Raw genomic sequence first — 20,434 nt, forward strand, 5'->3', positions numbered from 1 at the left:
AGCCGAAGAGATTCCCAAACTACTGCACACTCTATTTAAACGCATTGTGATTTCAAGGAGACCTGTGGTTGTGCTGGAGAAGGTGCATCAGGGTGCTGGATGAGTATTTGACCCTGGTCAGGACGAGATGTCACCATTGTGCTAGCTGATCCGACCATCATGTTGCTGCCATTTAGGGAGGAAGTAATGCCTTGAGTCAGGCTGGCTTTCAGCCTCTGGAAGAGAAAGAGAAAACAGTCAACAGAGGCTCAACGGTTTATTTCTGAGGTTTTTTGCTCCATCTCAGTTTGCTGCAGGCATAATGGCTTTTGCATGGAATGACTGGAAAAGTTCTGGCGTTATCCATTTGCGTCAGGTTCTCGTTTCTGCTCTTGGGAGATACAGGTTGGCAAAAAGTCTGTAAACAATTTAGAAAATATCTATGAAGGGTCAGAACAATAGCATATTAGGAGATTTGTCATATTAATATGGAAAGCAGAGTGGCACTTACCTTTAACTGTTGCTCACTGATATCTCCCATGCAGACCCACACTGGGATTGTGCTTGTGCAGGCTCGCCATGGAACATTTTCCTATCAGCTAAAGCTCTAAAAAGGGGCATGCCAGACCGGAGGAAAAGCACATGCACCAGCTTTCCTGCCAGTGGGATCATGTGTTCCCCGGGGACGTCCCTTCCATTCTGTTCCAATCTGCCATGGCAAATTCCCTTAGATCATAATGGGTGTGAAGCACAGTTCTATACTACAAATAGAGGTGTTTGCAGTGGGGATGGAGGGAGGGAATGTGTGTCTGCACAGAGGACATCGATAAACAACAATTACAGGTAAGTGCAAGTCTGTTTTCTATCTTCCATCCTCTTGTGCAGTCCCACATTGGGACAATAAAAAACTGCATACCAGGAAGGTGGGGGTGATCTCACTGGAACAATGAATGCTGAACAGCCTTTCCGAATTCCGCCTCCTTCTGCACTTAAAGGGCAATAACATAATGTCTAATGAAAATATCTTCTGTAGCCCAGGTAACCACACTGCAGATTTCCAGAAGTAGGACTCTTTGATGGAATACGGATTATGCACTTGTCAAGTGTGGCCAAACATCCAGTGGGCAAGGTACCTTCAAGGAATGGTATGCCATTCCGATCAACAGGACGACCCAGCAATCAATAGACTGGGTGAGGCTCCCTGACCTTTTCTTGGTCCACAATGACAAATGAGCAGGTATTTAGATACTCTGAACTGTTTTGTTGTTGTTAGGTGCAAAGTCGTGTCCGACCCATCACGACCCCATGGACAATGATCCTCCAGGCCTTCCTGTCCTCTATCATTCCCTGGAGTCCATTTAAGTTTGCAGCTACTGCTTCAGTTACTCAATCCAGCCACCTCATTCTCTGTTGTCCCCTTCTTCTTTTGCCCTCGATCGCTCCCAGCATTAGGCTCTTCTCCAGGGAGTCCTTCCTTCTCATGAGGTGGCCAAAGTATTTGAGATTCATCTTCAGCATCTGGCCTTCAAAGGAGCAGTCAGGGCTGATTTCTTCTAGGACTGACCAGTTTGTTCACCTTGCAGTCCAAGGGACGTGCAAGTCTTCTCCAGCACCAGAGTACAAAAGCCTCAATTCTTTGACGCTCAGCCTTCCTTATGGTCCAACTTTCGCAGCCATACATTACAACTGGGAAGGCCATAGCCTTGACTAAACGCACTTTTGTTGGCAGGGTGATGTCTCTGCTTTTTAGGATGCTGTCTAGATTTGCCATAGCTTTCCTCCCCAGGAGCAAGTGTCTTTTAATTTCTTTGCTGCACTCCCCATCTGCAGTGATCTTGGAGCCCAGGAAAATAAAATCTGTCACTATCTCCCTTTCTTCCCAATCTATTTGCCAGGAATTGAGAGGGCCGGATGCCATGATCTTTGTTTTCTTGATGTTGAGTTTCAAGCCAACTTTTGCACTCTCCTCCTTCACCCGCATCAACAGGCTCTTTAGTTCCTCTTCACTTTCTGCCATTAGAGTGGTATCATCTGCATATCTGAGGTTGTTGATATTTCTCCCTGCAATCTTGATCCCAATTTTGACTCCTTAATCCCGCCTTTCTCATGATGTGCTCCGCATACAAGTTAAATAGGCAAGGTGACAGTATATAACCTTGCCGAACTCCTTTCTCAATTTTGAACCAATCAGTGATTCCATGTTCAGTTCTCGCTGTTGCTTCTTGACCTGCATATAAGTTTCTCAAGAGACAAATAAGATGCTCTGGTATTCCCATCTCTCTAAGAACTTGCCACAATTTGTTGTGCTCCACACAATCAAAGGCTTTAGCATAGTCAATGAAACAGAAGTAGATGTTCTTCTGGAACTCCCTAGCTTTCTCCATGATCCAGCGTATGTTGGCAATTTGATCTCTAGTTCCTCTGGCTCTTCGAAATCCTGCCTGTACTTCTGGAAGTTCTCTGTCCACATATTACTGGAGCCTAGCTTGTAAAATTTTGAGCATAACTTTGCTAGCATGAGAAATGAGTGCAATGGTGCGGTAGTTTGAACATTCTTTGGCATTGCCCTTCTTTGGGATTGGAATGTAAACTGACCTTTTCCAAACCTGTGGCCATTGTTGAGTTTTCCAAATTTGCTGGTATATTGAGTGTAGCACTTTTACTGCATCATCTTTTAAGATTTTGAATAGCTCAACTGGAATGCTATCACCACCACTAGCTTTATTGTTGCTCAGACCTCCTAAGGCCCATTTGACTTCACATTCCAGGATGTCTGGCTCCAGGTCAGTAACTACCCCATTGTGGTTATCAGGGATGTTAAGCTCGCTCTTGTATAGTTCTTCTGTATAATTTTGCGACCTTTTTAAAATCTCTTCTGCTTCTGGGAGGTCCCTACCATTTTGGTCCCTTATCATACCCATCTTTGCATGAAACGTTCTCTTCATATCTCCAATTTTCTTGAAAAGATCTCTGGTCCTCCCCATTCTATTGTTTTCTTCTATTTGTTTGCACTGTTCATTTAAGAAGGCATTCTTATCTCTTCTAGCTTTTCTCTGGAATTCTGCATTCAATTGGGTGTATCTTTCTTTCTCACTTCCCTTCTCTCCTTAGCTATTTGTAAAGCTTCCTCAGACAGCCATTTTTTGCATTTCTTTTTCTTTGGGATGGCTTTAGTTGCTACCTCTTGTACAATGTTGTGAACCTCTGTCCATAGTTCTTCAGGCACTCTGTCTATCAGATCTAATTCCTTAAATCTATTTGTCACCTCTACTGTATATTCGTCGGGGATATGATTTAGTTCATACCTGAGCGGCCTAGTGCTTTTCCCTACTTTCTTCAATTTAAGCCTACATTTTGCAACAAGAAGGTGATGATCTGAACCACAATCAGCTCCTGGTCTTGTTTTTACTGACTGTATAGAACTTCTCCATCTTTGGCTGCAGAGCACATAGTCAATCTGATTTCTGTGTTGACTGTCTGGTGATGTCCATGTGTAGAGTCGTCTCTTGGGTTGTTGGAAAAGAGTGTTTGCTATGACCATTGTATTCTCTTGACAAAATTCTACCAGCCTGTGCCCTGCTTCATTTTGTACTCCAAGGCCAAACTTGCCTGTTATCCCGGTTATCTTTTGGCTTCCTACTTTAGCATTCTAATCCCCCAGGATGATAAGCACATCATTTTTTGGCGTTGCTTCTAGAAGGTGTTATAGGGCTTCATAGAACTGGTCAGCTTCATCCTCTTCAATGGCAGTGGTTGGGGCATAGACCTGGATTACTGTGATGTTGAATGCTTTGCCTTGGATTCGAACTGAGATCATTCTGTCATTTGGGGATTGTATGCCAAGACTGCTTTTCCTACTCTCTTATTGATTATGAATGCTACTCCATTTCTTCTGCGAGATTCTTGTCCAAGCAGTAGTGAACTGCTTGGTTCTATTTAAATAATAAAGTACTACCCTCTCAGAGGCATGCTTCTCAACTTCATCATATCTCACTTGGAACAAGCAAATTTGAATAGCCTTGTTTACACAGTCCACAGGACAACCAATATGTCCTCATTCAACGGCCAATCCAAGGTATTGTGGCGACAGGCAAGAAGATGCCCGAGAGGCGCCAAGTCAAAGGGCATCTGGACTCTTGGATGGACTGCCCTAAGGGGATCCCAAACTTATTGTCCTTTACTCCTGAGCCCGAGTGGTATGGAGGTACGGGGATGGAGTATGAGAAGGTGGAAGCGAAGGCTGAGAAGCTGGTTCAGAAGCATTATCTGAGCCCTTGGCAATTGAACTAGAGGTCACTGCTTTCTCCTTGTGCTTGGATTTTAATGTTTTTTTATCGGCAGTTCAGAAGACAACTGGATCTTCTCACTTGCTCCCAAAGACTTGGATTTTTCTGAAGTTGGAGCCACTGGGGTGATGGACGCAGCTCTTTTTGGTGGCACTGAGACCGGGCTGGAAGAGACAACTGGACCTGACTGAACTGAGGAAGGATTCAATCTATGGTTCTGATCCGATGGAACTATGGGAGGTTTTAGATTGTGACTTGAGTGGGATGGTGGCCAACAATACCTTTTCTCACTGTGCCACGTTCAACCGCAGTGCATGGCCTGACCTTGCTTTGCCAAGTTATGCAGGTGCCCACATTAAGGAACTCACCCAAACAAATCAAACAGTGGCCGTGCTCAATGGAATGGGGCATTTTCACCCCTGCAATTCAAGCACTTCTTAAAGATAGGCCTGGATGTCATTGTGGGACCGTGGCCTAAGCAAAACATCAAAGAAAATCCAGACAGAAATTAAAGTACTGTACCCAGACACAACAACAAATAACAATTGGTGGAAGATGTGAATGCCAAAGCCAACTATGCAGAAAACTGATGAGCACTGTTAATCTGTGTACTCCTCTCATGGTAGCAAAGAAGAAGTAGAAGACAGAGTTGGTTTTTATATGCCACTTTTCTCTACCAGGAGTTTCAAAGCAGCTTACAATCTAGCTGAGCTGACTGCATGTGAGGCTGAGCTGGCTGCATGTAGGGGAATGGGAAATCAAACCCGGTTCACCAGATTAGAAGCTGCTGCTCTTAACCACTACCCCAAGCTGGCTCAGGAGAAACTGAGGGAAGGAACGTCCCTGCTGGCGGGAAAGCTGACGCATGCACAGTTCTTCCCGTCTGGTACGTCCTATTTTTAGAGCTTTAGAGCAGATGGTCTGCATGAGCGTAGTCCCAATGTGGGGCTGCACAGAAGATCGAAGATGAATACTTATGCAAATCTGTCCCAAACATCCAGTTAAGCAACATTTCAAGGTCTTAGAAGATACCACCCATGTTTTAGATTCCCAAAATCTATTGGGTCTTAGTATAACTCCTTAAGAGGGACTAAACTGAAGCATTACTGAATTCCTACACAACCCCGAAGAGCAAGAGGCTCTAGCAGAAGATGCTCTAAAAAATGTATTGGCTTGCTGTATTGCCTACTTTAGTTATGTTACATGCATGTTTGTACATTTTTGTAATTTGCAGCATCAGAGCCAGAATCCAAAATAATGCTGAACTAGACTGTCAGATAGTGGTAACCTGTGCATGCCATATGGCAAACTGCTTCTGAAACCAAGGGGAGTTTCAAAAGCGACTTTGGATAAGTAGCATGGGGAGGCTGGAAGTTCAAAGGAAATAAATTTAAAAGTCACCAGGCTAATGCAACGTCTTTGCATGAACCCAAGCAGCGGTTTGGGTCAATAAGAGCTGAAAATCTGGCCAAACTAAATAAATAAATAAGTCTTTCAATTCCTGGAAAACTTCACAGGCAATCAAAATATTTTTTAATGGTGTTTGGAACAACTCAATAAATATATTTGTGAAATGCAGCAGATTATTTCAATATACAATAATATATGGATTATAATGACTACAGGAATTACCTTTAAAAAACACTCATCCCAACAGTCCCAGTCACCATTCAGTATACTGGAAAGAGACATTATTATGCCATACACGTAGCTGTCACTGAAAACTGGCTGTCAATATCCACAACTTATCCATGCCCTGACATCATAATGTTCTACATATCCTCATCCCCTGCTGTGCTCTGGCTTGTGGAGAACAAAGACACAAGCAGTGATGTGACATCAAAATCACAAGATGTCATAGTCCCAGTGTATACGGCACTGGTCAGACCACACCTGGAGTACTGTTTGCAGTTCTGGAGGCCTCACTTCAAGAAGGACGTGGATAAAATTGAAAGGGTACAGAGGAGAGCGACGAAGATTATCTGGGGCCAAGGGACCAAGCCCTATGAAGATAGGTTGAGGGACTTGGGAATGTTCAGCCTGGAGAAAAGGAGGTTGAGAGGGGACATGATAGCCCTCTTTAAGTATTTGAAAGGTTGTCATTTGGAGGAGGGCAGGATCCTGTTTCCGTTGGCTGCAGAGGAAAGGATGCGCAGTAATGGGTTTAAACTACAAGTACAACGATATAGGCTAGATATCAGGAAAAAAATTTTCACAGTCAGAGTAGTTCAGCAGTAGAATGGGCTGCCTAAGGAGGTGGTGAGCTCCCCCTCACTGGCAGTCTTCAAGCAAAGGTTGGATACACACTTTTCTTGGATGCTTATGGCTGATCCTGCGTTGAGTAGGGGGTTGGAAGGGGTATGGCCCCTTCTAACTCTATGATTCTGTGATATCAAGCCATATTGTTATGATGTCAGTTTGCATTAGATGGTACAGGAGAAGTTGGGATGAGCAACCTACATGGCTGCCATTTCTAGCAGGAAACACGTTTATACTGTAACATTTGATATCCTTGACTGTCCCCACTCCTCCTTTGTTTGCTACCTGTACTCCTCCCTTCTCTAACGTTATCTAAACGTAGACCCTAAATTGTTTGAAACAAAAGGTGGCCACTTTTGCTTTTGTTACTCTCAAGGTTTCATGTGCAACAAAGGGATCGTAGTGTTTCAGTTGTACAGACAGTAATCATGCTTTAAAGATAACATAGAAGTATGTTTTTGGAAAAGCAAGAGAAAGACAGTGAAGATTTGGGAGAAGGAACGAGGATGATGATGAGGGGGAACAGACTGCTGGAGGAGAAAGGGGAAGGAAAACACCATTGGAGGAGGAGTGTGGGAAGAACAAGGTGAAAGAGGGCAGAGCAGCCCAGTTCGAGAGAGAGAAAGAGAGCTGGAGGCTCAGGGATGCTAGGGGCAAGGGACAGAAGAGCTACTGGAGGGCTCCACACCTTTGGCTGGTACCCCTGGTCTAGACATCCAGTTAAAAAGATTAGGTAACAGGTGATGTGAACAATACCAGCTTGGGGCTGTGGAGAGCTGCTGTCAGTCTGAGTAGACAATACCGACCTTGATCGATCAGTGGTATGATACAGTATAAGGCAGTTTCATGTGAGGTTAGCTTGGAAAGAACCCAGTCTTTAATGTGAAGCCTCCAAACTCCGGAACTCTTTGCTCACAATGTCCTGGCCAGCTTTCATTGGTCTTCTGGAACATAATGAATTCTGAAGGCCAGAATCCTGGTAAGTTGATTTTAATGGCAATCTTATTTTGATTATGTGTTCTTATAGCTTTTCTTTTTTTTTTACTGCCTTTTGCTTTTATAGTGGCATTACTACTACTATAGTTCCAGTTAACTCTTTAGTTTTTAGTGGTTTGTTTTTCACTGCTACGTTTGCTGATTTATAGCAAAGAACAGTAGTTTTATATTCTTCATTCTGTTTACTGTTTTTATGTTTTACCGTTTGTATTTTAATGCTGTAAATCAGTACCTACTTCAAGTGCAGTAGATAAATGATGTATATAAATAAAAATATACTTCTGTCCTTTTTGGTAGTAAAACTCATTTTCATATGTTTCTTTTTCTCTCCTAAGAGCTGCTAGCATTCAGGACCCCGATGATACCAGCACAGACCAGATGAAAAGTCTGAGCTACAAACCTGACCATCCTAGGAAGCTACAAATGAAAATCATTCCTGGATTACTTAGTCACATTACTACAGTGGATGTATCAGGCTACTTAATTTTTTTTCTTCCTTATTAAAAAAATGTTCTGTACAGAAAGTGAAATTTGGAAACAAAACAAAACACGGAAGAACAAAAAGAAATGGCACTAATTCACCTTTTTTATTGGCAGTATTTTTAAGATGCCGCAGAGGAAAGATTAAAAATAGGATTCTTTTTAATTTTTAAAGAAGTTTAAAAGTATAGCCAGTATTGTTTAAAAAAAACAGACTTGGTTTAGGAAGAAAACTGAAGGTAACACATGAGTATAGTAAAGCCTATGTTTATTATCGCTAAAACAGAATTAGAGCTATCCATTATGGGCCTTTAGGCTGTTTTTTCTACATAAAATGAGAACACCATGTGGAAAAATTTGTGACCTGAGGTTAAGAATTGCAAATGGCCCAATAAATTATCCATTGTCATTGCTAATACAAAGGTCCAGTAGGAATCCTGCAAGTCAATGCAACCATTAGGATCCAAGGAAGACCATCCTTTTGCTCTCCTATCTGATGCTCTCAAACTACCTGAAGGACCTTCTCCCTTCTCATTCTGAACATTCACATGGATTTTCAACTGAAGCTGTTTCTCTTGGTGCCTTCACTTCCAAACTTGAAATGAATGGGGTGTGAGATAGGATGCTTCCAGTTGTGGTTGCTAGAGCTTTAGAATGCCTTCGGTAAAAAAGATCCATCAGGCATGTCAGGGGTTAAAATTTGGATGCTAGACAAAGGCCATTTGACACTTCTGCTTTCAGTTATTCTGCTGCATTTTATTGTTCTGTTTTATTAAAAAGTGCTTTGGGATAAAATACAAATATTTAACAAGATGATGAAATCAAGATTCAAATTCCCCAACTACAAATATTTTGGATTTGACCCAGCTCACAACATGGATACTTCTGTTCCTTCTCATGGAGAAACAACCTCTAGCTTCTGCAAATTTCGGAACTCTTGTTAAAGCCTGATTGTATTCACTGACTGAGACGTGCATCCTAATAAGAATGCACAGGACTGAAGTCTCAGATCAAACAAATGATCCGCTAATAAGTACCCTTGTACGTATACAAAGAGCTGACAGAAATCTCTGTCCCTTGTTTCAATGCAGATGTAATTCTGGAGAGCAAGGGGACATACACTGTAGGACCACAGTTTTTGGGTTATCTACAGACCAGGCACTAACTTTAACCAGATGGTCTGAAATAAGGATGCAGCTTCCTAAATATGACTGAGAACTAGCTGACATGAGAACTTCATGCCAGCCTCCACCCCTGATTGCTGCTCATGATTCCTTTCTCTACCACCCTTGTGCATCCCTTCAGTTTATTTTATCCTTCTGCACCCCCAGCCCTTTTGGTTTAGGTAATTTCTTTAAAGGGATAGACACTGTAAGAGCTTTTTATCTTGCACTTGGCTATCTAGTTAACAGGCATGGGCCAGATGGCAAACTCCTCCCCCTTGGTCATGAAACCCTCCACGTCTTTGGGCAGGGGAATGCCTCACTCCGATCTCTCATGCCACCCAGCCAGATTGAGGCCTCTGACTGTAGATGGCCTTCTGGCAACCACTACCACCATCTGCTAGTTGCCTTCTTCCTCGGCCCGCCTCAAACCTTCAGGAGCCAGCTTTACCAGAGAGCTCATGGACAGCTGGTCTGTTAGTACGTCTATGTAAGACGGTTCTGTGGTTTGGGAGGAAGGGTCCCACCAGGTATGGGGGCTGCTTCCACGGCGTTCCCAATGGGGCCACGATGAATTCCTTCTGGCAGAGAGTGAAGCAGAGTGATAAGCTTGAATACATCTGGCACATCTGATTCACCAGAAGCTCCCATTCCCCAAGACTGCCAAATGACAAAGCTTTTTTTCGTGTGGCGTCCACCGCTATCCACCAGAGAGATGCTACTAAACAGCTTCCAGGAGAGTTAGCCACGCATTGTAGGCGTTGGTTGCAGAGTTAGAACGGGGAACTTAGAACACACGATAGCGAGAGTTGCACATGAAGCTGCCTTATGCTAAATCAGACCTTTGCTCCATCAAGGTCAGTATTGTCTACTCCAGGGGTAGTCAACCTGTGGTCCTCCAGATGTCTATAGACTACAATTCCCATGAGCCGCTGCCAGCAAACACTGGCAGGGGCTCATGGGAATTGCAGTCCATGGACATCTGGAGGACCACAGGTTGACTATCCCTGGCCTACTCAGACTGGCAGCAGCTCTCCAGGGTCCCGGATAGCCTGCCTTTCACATCATCACTTACCAGATCCTTTCAGCTGGTCAGCTTATATTCCTCTCTCAATGCTGTTCTTGTTTGGGGTGGATACAGAAATAATTAATATAAAACAGATTAAGATTATTCCTATGATGGTAATTCGTTTATATTCTCCCCCCTAATTCCTGGTGTAGTGGTTGATAGTGGTGGCCTCCAGTCTGGAGAACCAGATCTGATTCCCCATTCCTCTTCCACATGCAACTTGGTGACCTTGGGCTCGTCACAGTTCTCTCAGCTCACTCACATGATGTCTATTGTGGGGATTAGCAGGGAAGGGGACTGTAAGCTGCTCTGAGACCCCTTTGGGTAGTGAAAAATGAGGTATTAAAAAATAACTCTTCCTCTTCAAACCCACACTTATAGGTTGCTAAACCTATTCCTTTATTTTAATTTCTTAATTTCTTTATTTTTTATTTTATTTATATTTGGATTTTTATACCGCCACTCATGACTGGCCATCTCATGGTGGCTTACACCAGGGGTCATCAATCCCCGGTCCGCGGCCCGGTGGCAGGCCGCAAAGGCCAAGGTACCGGGCCGCCACCAGCCACGCCTGCCTTCCCCCGCCGGCAGCAAGAAGGAAGGGAAGAGGCAGGCGTAGCTGCCGGCATGGCGGTAACGCAAACGCGCATGCGCGTTGTTGCCGCGCATGCGTGTTAGCGCCCCCTAGTGGCAAAAACGCGCACTCGCAGTTGCCGCGCATATGCGTTAGCGCCACCTGGTGGCAAAAACACGCATGCACGGCAATTGTGCGTGCGCGTTTTCGCAGCACCTGGGCCGTCGGCTCTTCCCTCACTCCGGAGGCGGTCCCTGACCTGAGAAAGGTTTGGGACCACTAGCTTACACTATAAAACCAATGAGGATTACAATATAAAAACCCATAAAACCCCATTAAAGCCTGCCCTGTAAGGGCCACGTAATGGAACGGAACTCACCATTTTAGCTTCTGAGTGCATTGGAAGGCCTGATGGCGAAATGGAGCCACTGCCCACAATGGGAGGACCGGGAATACCAGGAATGTTTGGCACGACAGACATTGGCCTTGCAAGCTGTAGGGGCAGAAAGGGAACCTTGTGTTAAGTGAAGCAATTGAGTGACTACTCTCTTTACCCAATCCCCTCCTGGGGAGGGGAACAATGTTTTCTTGATGAACTGTACATGTTAGGGGGATCCCACCATCAGAGCGTTTAAAGGCAGGATTGCAGCAGCCCAGACCTAACAATGGTCGTTCTGAAAAGATAAGTACCGGAGACAAAAGAAATGGCTCTTTCCTCAGGCAGCATTCTTGAGACACCTTGGGTGTAAAGGATCCCAACAGTCATGAATGCAAGACAACCACCACCGCTCTTGTAGAATTTATAAACTCCACTCCCTCAACCCAAAAGCGACAACTTTTGAAAGGCCTAGAGGGATTCACAGAGCCCTGCCATGAAGAGATCGACAATGAATTTGCCCATGTGGCATAGGCGGCAGCTGAAGCAACGCAGACTGCAGCAGAAGGTACTCAAGTTTGTCAATCACACATCCCGAGAAAATTCATTTGCAGAAATAAAAGCTAAATAACCATTTCATGCCCTGAAGAGGCCAGGGAGGGAGGAAGGGAGGTGTGTCTCCCCCAACCCATTGGAAAGGCCAACATGTTCTCTGCAGGCTTGAATGATTCCAGCATAGAGCTAGCTAATCAGAGAGCCTGCGGTTCCCAGGCCTGGAACCAACGGTGAAAGCCATCTGCTCTGATGGAGGCTTCGGTTTTGAGCCTTAATGCCCTGCAATGTGCTTGGCACGCACGGCTACCTTGCAAGCAACGGGTCCCTGCACCCCCCCTCCCCTCCAGCCAAGGCTTATCTCACACAGAGGGGTAAGAGGGGGATGTCAGTTTTGCAAATTAAAGTGTCCACATATGCTCTGCAAAGGGAAAAGCTGTCCCTTCCTATATCAAATGCAGCCATGCTGGAAACCTCTATTACCGATATGACAGAAGGCATCTGAACAGGAGGGCCAGGAAGAACAGGCATGGTCTGCCCATTCACAAGTTGCATGACAAGTGGTACGGAGCTGGTTGGAGATCTGGAAGAAAACAAATGACACATATACACACCTCAGTTCAGGTTACATGTGCTGTTAGACGTTCCCTGCCCAGCACATACCAAGTACAGGTGATTGTCTTGGTTGCGCAGAGCTTCCCCTGTGCCAAACCACCCATGGAACAGTCTGAACATCTCTGCAGGAGCAGGAGAGTCAGTCAGGAGTAACATCAATTTTCCTAACCTAGCATTCTACCTGCCAGATCATTGGCTTCCTTGTCTACAAGCTGATGGGCTGCGAAATAACAGCCTCGCCCTGCTTGCTTTGATCTGCTCAAATTTTAAACAGGATGTGGACGCCTACTTGACTTTCCTATGGCCGCAACTGTCCAGGATTCAAATATACAAGCACTGCAAACCTGCAAGACGCTGAGATCGTAAGATTGCGGCAAAAGCTACCACCTGCGAGCTACTGAAGACCGAGTTAAAAGCCTTCTTCCCACATGTTTCTATGCAATAAGTTACTTACCCGAGCTGTCTGTTGGAAGGCGGAGCTTGGGTGATGACAGAAGTCGGAGAAGGAAGAGTGGGATGTAGAGGATCATACCCCAAGTGCAGTGGTAGTGACCCGGGACGCACGATAGTTGGAGTAGGAGTGGAAAGAATAACAGGCTTGGAAGCACCCTCCTGAGAAACACACAATCATTCAATGTTAGATGCTACAACTTTGCGGAAGTAAGCATGTGTGATCTTCAGCGACCTGGTAAATGGCCATTCCCCACGGGAAAATGGATAGACAGACCAATGATTAGTTCAGCTGCACAGATAGCTACTCATGTCCATAGTGTGTGCGTGTCCTTTTTCTGTTGTACCCCATTTATGGTGCTCCCTTCCCCAATGGATGCTCACCAGGTGTCTGTATGATACTTGCCAAAGTCTGCTGTTTTCCCCTGCCCCATGCCAAATTTGCTCAGGCCAGGTCATTTTGAAAAACACACAAGTTTAGTGACTTCTGGGTCTTTTACCATTTTATTGATAGATTTATTGTATTACAATGTTGATTTCCACTTTGAAGCACTATAGACAGAAAAGTAATATATGCCTGTTTTGGATAAATGTTTAAATACTTGAAGTCCTAAACTCTGTTCAAAGCATGAGATAAACAATCCTTCTCTGGACATTCTGATCAAGTTGATGGGCAGTATATAAATCAAATGAGGTAATATTTTTTTAAATAAAATTTACAACACATAAACAGCAACTTTGCTAACCTACTTGAACATAGTATATGGTTGCCAGATGTCTTCTTTTTTCTTTTGGGGGTCTGTCCTCTTTTGGGGTCTTTTTAAAAAAACTGATGAAAATGTCCTCTTTTTTTGGGTTGGAAGGTTAGGAATATTCCTTTTTAGTAGCAATTATCATAGCTTAAATAGTAGGGGTACTTAAAATGAGATTGTTCATCGTGATCACTCATTTTAAATAGTCGTGAAATGTGTACTCTTGTTTTGCTTTTCAAAATATGGTAACCCTAAAATAGTATCCACTGACATAATGAAAGCATATGACTTGATTTGATAAAAAAAAACCCTCAAACTCTTTTGCCTTCTTTCATATGAACCTGCCCACTGTTGCATCTTATCCCCTTTGCACAAGAGAGCTGGGACTATGATTGCCAACTTCCAGGTGGTGGCTGGAGATCTCCTAGGATTACAACTGATCTCCAGGTGACAAAGTTTAGTTCCCCTGGAGAAAATGGCTGCTTTGGAAGGTGGACTCTATGAAATTATACCCCATTGAAGTCCTTCCCCTCCCCAAACTCTGCCCTCCTCAAGCTCCAACCCCCAAAATCTCCAGATATTTTCCAACCTGGAGCTGGCAACCCTAGGTGGTACTAAGGCACAGCATCTGTCCTGCTGCACTGCCTAAGTTATGGAAGGAACATCCCTTTTACTTGTTTGGTTATTTTGTTCAATACTGCTGTTCTAAATAAACATGAAAAAGAACCCCAGCAGAGGTAGTTACTTGACTATCGTCCCCAGTAATTGCTATTTCACACTGATTTATTGTTTCTGTCTCTTTGTTGTTTTTTTGGGATTTGGCTGCTGGGCTCAGTTCCTTTTTATCTGTTGCTGCATCCAAGGAATTTGTACTGCGTTTTAAGCTCTACCACATTACTGTATGTTGCCTTGGAAATTGTGAATTGAGAAGTGCAGCATGCAATTTGTTTTTTTTTTTAATTAATTAGCTCTGAACTTCGTTTCTGATTAAAAGTGATCTTGCTTTAATATCGATGTCAGTCATGCCGGATACCTCATCCTACTGCATTTATCACAATGACAGAGGGGAAGGAAGAATGAATCAGACTTACAGGACATGAGTAAACAGTAGGTGGGGGCAATTAGGGACTGGGAGAGGGCGAAGGGGCTATTAAAATGGGGGGAAATGTCTCAGTTCAGAGTTGCTTGTTGACTCACTTGGTTCTTCAAAGCTGAGTACAAATTGTCTTTAGCTTTTAAAGAACTACTCATGAGGACTGGAAATCTCTCTCTGTGGCAGAAGATTTAGGATCATCACACTAGATACCGCACTGGATCCAGCAGTCCGTAGATATAAGTATTGCAGATCTGTCCCTTGTTTCCCTGATCTCTCCAGCAATCCTTCCTGATCCCAGAAAAGTTGACTCCAGGAGTGACAGAACATACATGGACAAATAAGCACACAGGCTGGGCACTACCCTGGGAAGGGAGGGAGGGAGGGATGAACTACCTTCTCCTCTCACTTCTGTCACCAGAACAGCATGGATGGAAGAGCAGAAGAGTGATTTCACGCCCTTCTCCTTCCCCATGGATCTGTGATCCTGGAAATCCACTATCCTGAGGGCAGAAAGGACTACTAAGGGTGGCGGACCTGGGAATGATCCGTGAACATCAGCACCTATTGAATCACAATATCCTATTTGCAGCACATCCCTTGTCCCACCAATAATCCGGCTGGATTCAGGTTGTGATACATAACATGGCATGCACTTATTATGTGTGTTCAACCGTTACAACAGGAAAAGCCTCCATATATCGATGAACACAACACTGTAAAGCAGTCGCACAGTTTGTTTCTTTCTCTCAGGTCTCTTTCACTTAATGGTCCAGTTCTGTTGCCTCTTGGTTCCCTATGGCACTGCTGCATGCCAGGTTGCAGGTGGCCTGACAACCTTGGGTGGGATCACATGGCGAAAGATGCAAGACTGAAGTGATATGCACAAACTGCGGCTTCTATTTCTCCACCTCCTGCTATGAAAGCACCAGTTCAGAGCACTAACTAGCCACTGGACGGCAGCCATCTACAATCTAACATACTAGCAAACGAATGGGGACAAAGCACAAAACGCACACTACTCAACTAAAAGTGCGCTGAAATTTTTAAAAATCTTGGTGTGGTCTGAAATCAACACGGTGATTGTGGCGGACACAGGGAACAGATGGAAGGTACTCCACTCCTGAAAAGGGGGCCCCAAGCTGAAGAAGGCAGCACCCACTTTAGGCAAGGCTATACAGGGTCTCACAATCCTCTAAACCCCCATGTTCTATGTTGTTAATTAATGCACATCAATGGGAGAAAATCAATGAAAGTAGGTATAAAGACAGCTCACCTTTTCCTTGGTCTGTGGTGTCCGTGGACTTGCTACTGGACTGTCAGAAGGGGATGAGTCTACTTCCACTGGCTCTTCCTCTTTTATTTTGATGTCTGGGGAAGAGGGGGCAGAGGACAGAGACATATCCAGTGGTCCAGAACACTACAGAAAAAGATAACACGCTCAATTGTGAATTTCGTATACATCCTCATTGTCTCTGCAGACTGTTGCACTTTCCCTTCTAGTGAAGCTGGGCAAAGAGCTGGCTGTGGTCACCTGTCCACAGTGACACTTGTCTACACATTTCAACCCACCCATCCTGTACATGGGTCCCACTGTGGCTTCATATCACAGGTTTCGCCAACTTCAAAAGACTGCTCTTTAAGGCTAGGAGAGGACATGTGCAAAAAAGCAGTGCTACAGAGGCTGCAACTATGGCTCCCCAAGACAGGAAGTAGATGTTGGCCATCACTGAGGAGCTGTTTGCCACTTGCATGTTTAAAAGGCTGCTATGTAGAGAATGGAGCAGAGTTCTTCTCTCTTGCCCCGGAGGGATGGACCAGAACCAATGGGATGGGATGAAATTAATTCAAAACAGGCTTCCTCGGGAGGTGGTGAGTTCTCCATCTTTGGAAATTTTAAAACAGAGGCTGTATAGCCATCTGAGAGACTGATTCTGTGAAGGTTCATGGGGGTGGCATGTGACAATGGATGAGCAATAGAGTTGTGAATGTCCTGCATAGTGCAGGCGGTGGGACCAGATGACCCAGGAAGTCCCTTCCAACTCAATGATTCTATGATAATTCGTTAGAAAAAGTATCTCAGTTGACACGTTCCAGACACTGGGAGTTGTTATAAACGTTGTTAAATCTACCCTTGTCCCTACACGATGGAGAGAGTTCATTGGGGCAAGATTATACTCTGCATCTCATAAGGCTCACATGTCTATTATCAAGGAGAGAACCATACAGAAATGCATTGCTGCCTTTTATAGGACAGTGTTACAGGTCCAAATACTCCTAGGAGCCATGACTTCCAATACAGTCACACTTCCTCATGCCAGACTGTGCATGCATGCTTTACAAACCTGGTTCTGAGAACCTTCTAAGTGGGGATAGACCTCTTTCTTGGTGGCCCCAAGATGTTAATTTGGTAAAGGGAACCGGTCCTGCTCCACCCCCTCCCTGACTTATATATGTCCCTTCCAACTCTATGGTTCTATGATTCTATGTTCCCCCAAACAACTCATGGAAGATGAATGCCCAACTGAAAGGCTGTTCTAGAAGCTTGTAGAAAGAATACTGGTGAGTCCAGAAATGCAGTATTCTAGGATTCTACGAACACCTATGCAAGCAATTCTTTCCAAAGGTTTTCTTTTTAAGGCTTTGCTAAAATAAAATTTTTAAAAAGTCTCAAATGCCTGCAGGTTACAGAAAGCACTTTCATTCATCGAAGCGCTGTAAGCTACTATATAAGTCATTCTTGAATTATTACTTGATTTAAGCAAAAGCCAACATGAGAGCCATACGAGTTATTACAAATCTATGACCAGTCCTTTGTAATAAAATCCAACCATATGTCTGAACCTGGCAACGTGCCACCACACCTATTTTCAACAGCGCGGCACGGCCTTTTCCAATTTTGTTAACAGCAATTTTGTTACTGCCGCCCTCAATCAATGAGTCAGAAGAGCAGCAAAAGCAAATGGCAAAACGAGGAGCATGAAATGTCCACAGTAAAGTAAAACTAGCAAAGAGCAAAAACCAATCGGAAGCGGAAAACGACCACGTAAAAATGGGGACCATAGATAGGCAGCCCTTAGACCAGGGGTCAGCAACCTTTGGAGCGAATCCAGTCCACCCAGGGATGTGTAGTGGAGAAAGTGGCAACAGAACTTAAAAGTAGGTCATTTTAAGACTGTGGAGGTTAAGCGAGTGGCCTGGCATGCTTCTCATAGAAGCAGTTGTCGACCAATAGTTGTCGATATAATTTCACACCATTAAAGCTGTTAGAACAAGATATTCAGACACCAGCAATTGTAGTATTCTTAAACTAGGCTGAGAAAAGAGACTTCAACTAAGTGATACACCTTCTGGACAGGTGCTACTCCTGTTGGTCTGCCATCTTCAGATAAAGGGAACTAATTAGAGTTGGGAATTATTATAATCTTCTTGTCCTTATTTTGCAGGTTTGTTGTGAGGATAAAACGGTAGAGGAGCTGGGAGAAGAAACACATGCTGCCCTGAGGTCCTTAAAGGAAGGAGATGACAAACCGTAATAACAATAACCCCAACTCACTCTGCATGTGTGTTTCCTGGCATCCTACACATTGCACTTCCCATTCTGTGCTGCAGAAAGCACCGCAGACCTTCCCAGTGAATGGCAGAGGGCCTGGAATCCTGAACGGGCGATTATATATCGACTAGAGGTCATGTTAAGAATACCCAATACCCAATATCCAACAAGCAGTATGCCTGGAAATACCCTCCTTCTCTGCCTTTAATTACTGCAAACACTGTGGCTCAAACTATCCAGGACAAAAAAATTTAAAAAAGAAAAAAAAAGCACCCCACACAAAACTCAAACTAGCACCAGCAATCAAGTTCAATGCTGCCAAATGTGCAAGGCATCTCATGAATGTGCCCAGCAACGCCTGCCAAGTTTTTCTGAATAGTAAACCAGCTGGATCCAACAATCCAGTCCAAGCAATTCTAGCAAGGGTTCCTTCGAGCCTGCCTGAAACTAGCCCAAGCTTTGAGATGCTGCTGGAGGTCAGAAATATTTGGACCAAATCATATTTCATATGAAAAACTCTCATCAATCCCAGAATCCTAGTGGTAGCTATTAGAACAAACAACAATGGGACTATGGGTGGTCGTAAAATATAAAACGGCCTGACTAGACTGGGGGTTGTCAACTATTCGTTAAGTAAAATCTTTCCTTTCGTTTTGAGGTAAAGGTTGTGAAGTGGAATAAAGAAGTGACAAGAAACACAAAACAAACCCAGAATGGCACTTTGTTGTGACACTGCACTGCAACAAAGATAAGTGTCAGTTTTTTTTTTTTTTAATTTGGTACTAGTTGGGACTTTGATCTGGATAGCCCAGGCTATACCAATCTCGTCAGATCTCAGAAGCGAAATCTGGTCAGCCCCGGCTACTATTTGGACAAGATACCTCCAGGAATACCAGAGTCCTGACACAGAGGTAGGCAATGGCAAACCAACTCCTAACATCTCTTCCCTTGAAAACCCTACAGCAGGGGTAGTCAACCTGTGGTCCTCCAGATGTCCATGGACTACAATTCCCATGAGCTTCTGCCAACATTTTCTGGCAGGGGATCATGGGAGTTGTAGTCCATGGACATCTGGAAGACCACAGGTTGACTACCCCTGCCCTACAGGATCACCATAAGTTAGCTCTGACTCGGTGGCACTTTCCAGCACACTAAATGAGCAGGAGGTTCTAGTAATGTTACTCTGAATTCCCCCAGTCACAATATTCTATAGCAGTAATGCAGCAATTCAGCTCAGAAACAAGCGGACTGCATGCATGTGTGTGCAGATATTGTTTTGACTTTTTCCATTTATTCCTTACAAGAAAGCTGTGAAAACTAACTGATACCTATGGGTGGGGTGGTTTTCTGAAGCCTGCAACAATGAATTGGGGCAATAAAAGATTCACCTGCCTTCCCCCCTTTCTAGGACTCTTGAATCCTACAAGACACGGGAGACAATCCCTTTCCACACCAAACCGTTTCACCATTCTGATCTCAAGAAGCCTTCTGGGAAAGGTGTATCCTGCTCTTGGCTCATAGAGCCACACAACCAGTCAAATAAACACAAGCAAAGATTTACAAAAGAGAGAAAAGAGACACCACTTTCCTACCACCTATTATTCAATTAAGGTGAGGCAGCTGTCCTTACTCAAGACCCCTTTAACCCTTTCCAGAGCCAGAAGCAAGGACGAGCGCAATGAAAAGAGCCAAAACTCAGTTGGAGAAGAAAGTTATTTGCGCAGAGTTACTGTTCTCAGCTCAGGAAGTACAGCCCAGAATGGCAGCTTGCTGAATGTCACCAGCAGTAAGAGTCCAACTAGAAGGAGCAGTGGTATGGCAGCCTTGCTCAACTACCACCATGCAACATCATCTGATGTATTTGGTACAAACCACTGCTAGGGGAATGGTTAATAGCCCACTGGGGTGGATCACCACTGGCCACATATCTTGAACAAGCACTGCTATGGGGACACTAAGTAAGAGAAAGCCCCCATCTAGCTCCCACCATTTTAGATCAAAGAAAATTAAAAGCTTCCCACCCCCCTTCTTGCCTTTTTCTCATCATCTTCTGTGGCTTTCTTGAAGTCATGCTCAAATGAGCTAGCCAACTCATTGAACAGTCCAACTTCATCGCAGTTCTTCAGAAAACGGGTTGGAGTTGGAGTCTGATCTATATTTTTGGAGAAATAAAAACTCTAATTAAATTATTCATAGAATGAAGAACCATAGGGACATTAATAACCAATACAGTTTTC

The 20,434-nt window shown here is 44.2% G+C and overlaps 1 protein-coding gene across 8 annotated transcripts in view; it reads right to left on the reverse strand.

Annotated features, from left to right (window-relative positions):
• Positions 1 to 20,434, reverse strand: part of ATF7 (activating transcription factor 7) — a 115,959-nt gene that overhangs the window by 12,374 nt on the left and 83,151 nt on the right. For all 8 annotated transcript variants that reach the window (XM_077329034.1, XM_077329035.1, XM_077329037.1 and 5 more), the window contains 6 exons: positions 20,231 to 20,349; positions 15,921 to 16,064; positions 12,804 to 12,961; positions 12,218 to 12,317; positions 11,186 to 11,299; positions 63 to 215 (listed from right to left, as the gene is read on the reverse strand). In XM_077329034.1, coding sequence (XP_077185149.1) covers positions 63 to 215; positions 11,186 to 11,299; positions 12,218 to 12,317; positions 12,804 to 12,961; positions 15,921 to 16,064; positions 20,231 to 20,349 — 788 coding nt within the window. The remainder of the gene's footprint in view (positions 1 to 62; positions 216 to 11,185; positions 11,300 to 12,217; positions 12,318 to 12,803; positions 12,962 to 15,920; positions 16,065 to 20,230; positions 20,350 to 20,434) is intronic.

Source organism: Paroedura picta, chromosome 3, assembly GCF_049243985.1.
Source record: "Paroedura picta isolate Pp20150507F chromosome 3, Ppicta_v3.0, whole genome shotgun sequence".
Taxonomy (NCBI): domain Eukaryota; kingdom Metazoa; phylum Chordata; class Lepidosauria; order Squamata; family Gekkonidae; genus Paroedura; species Paroedura picta.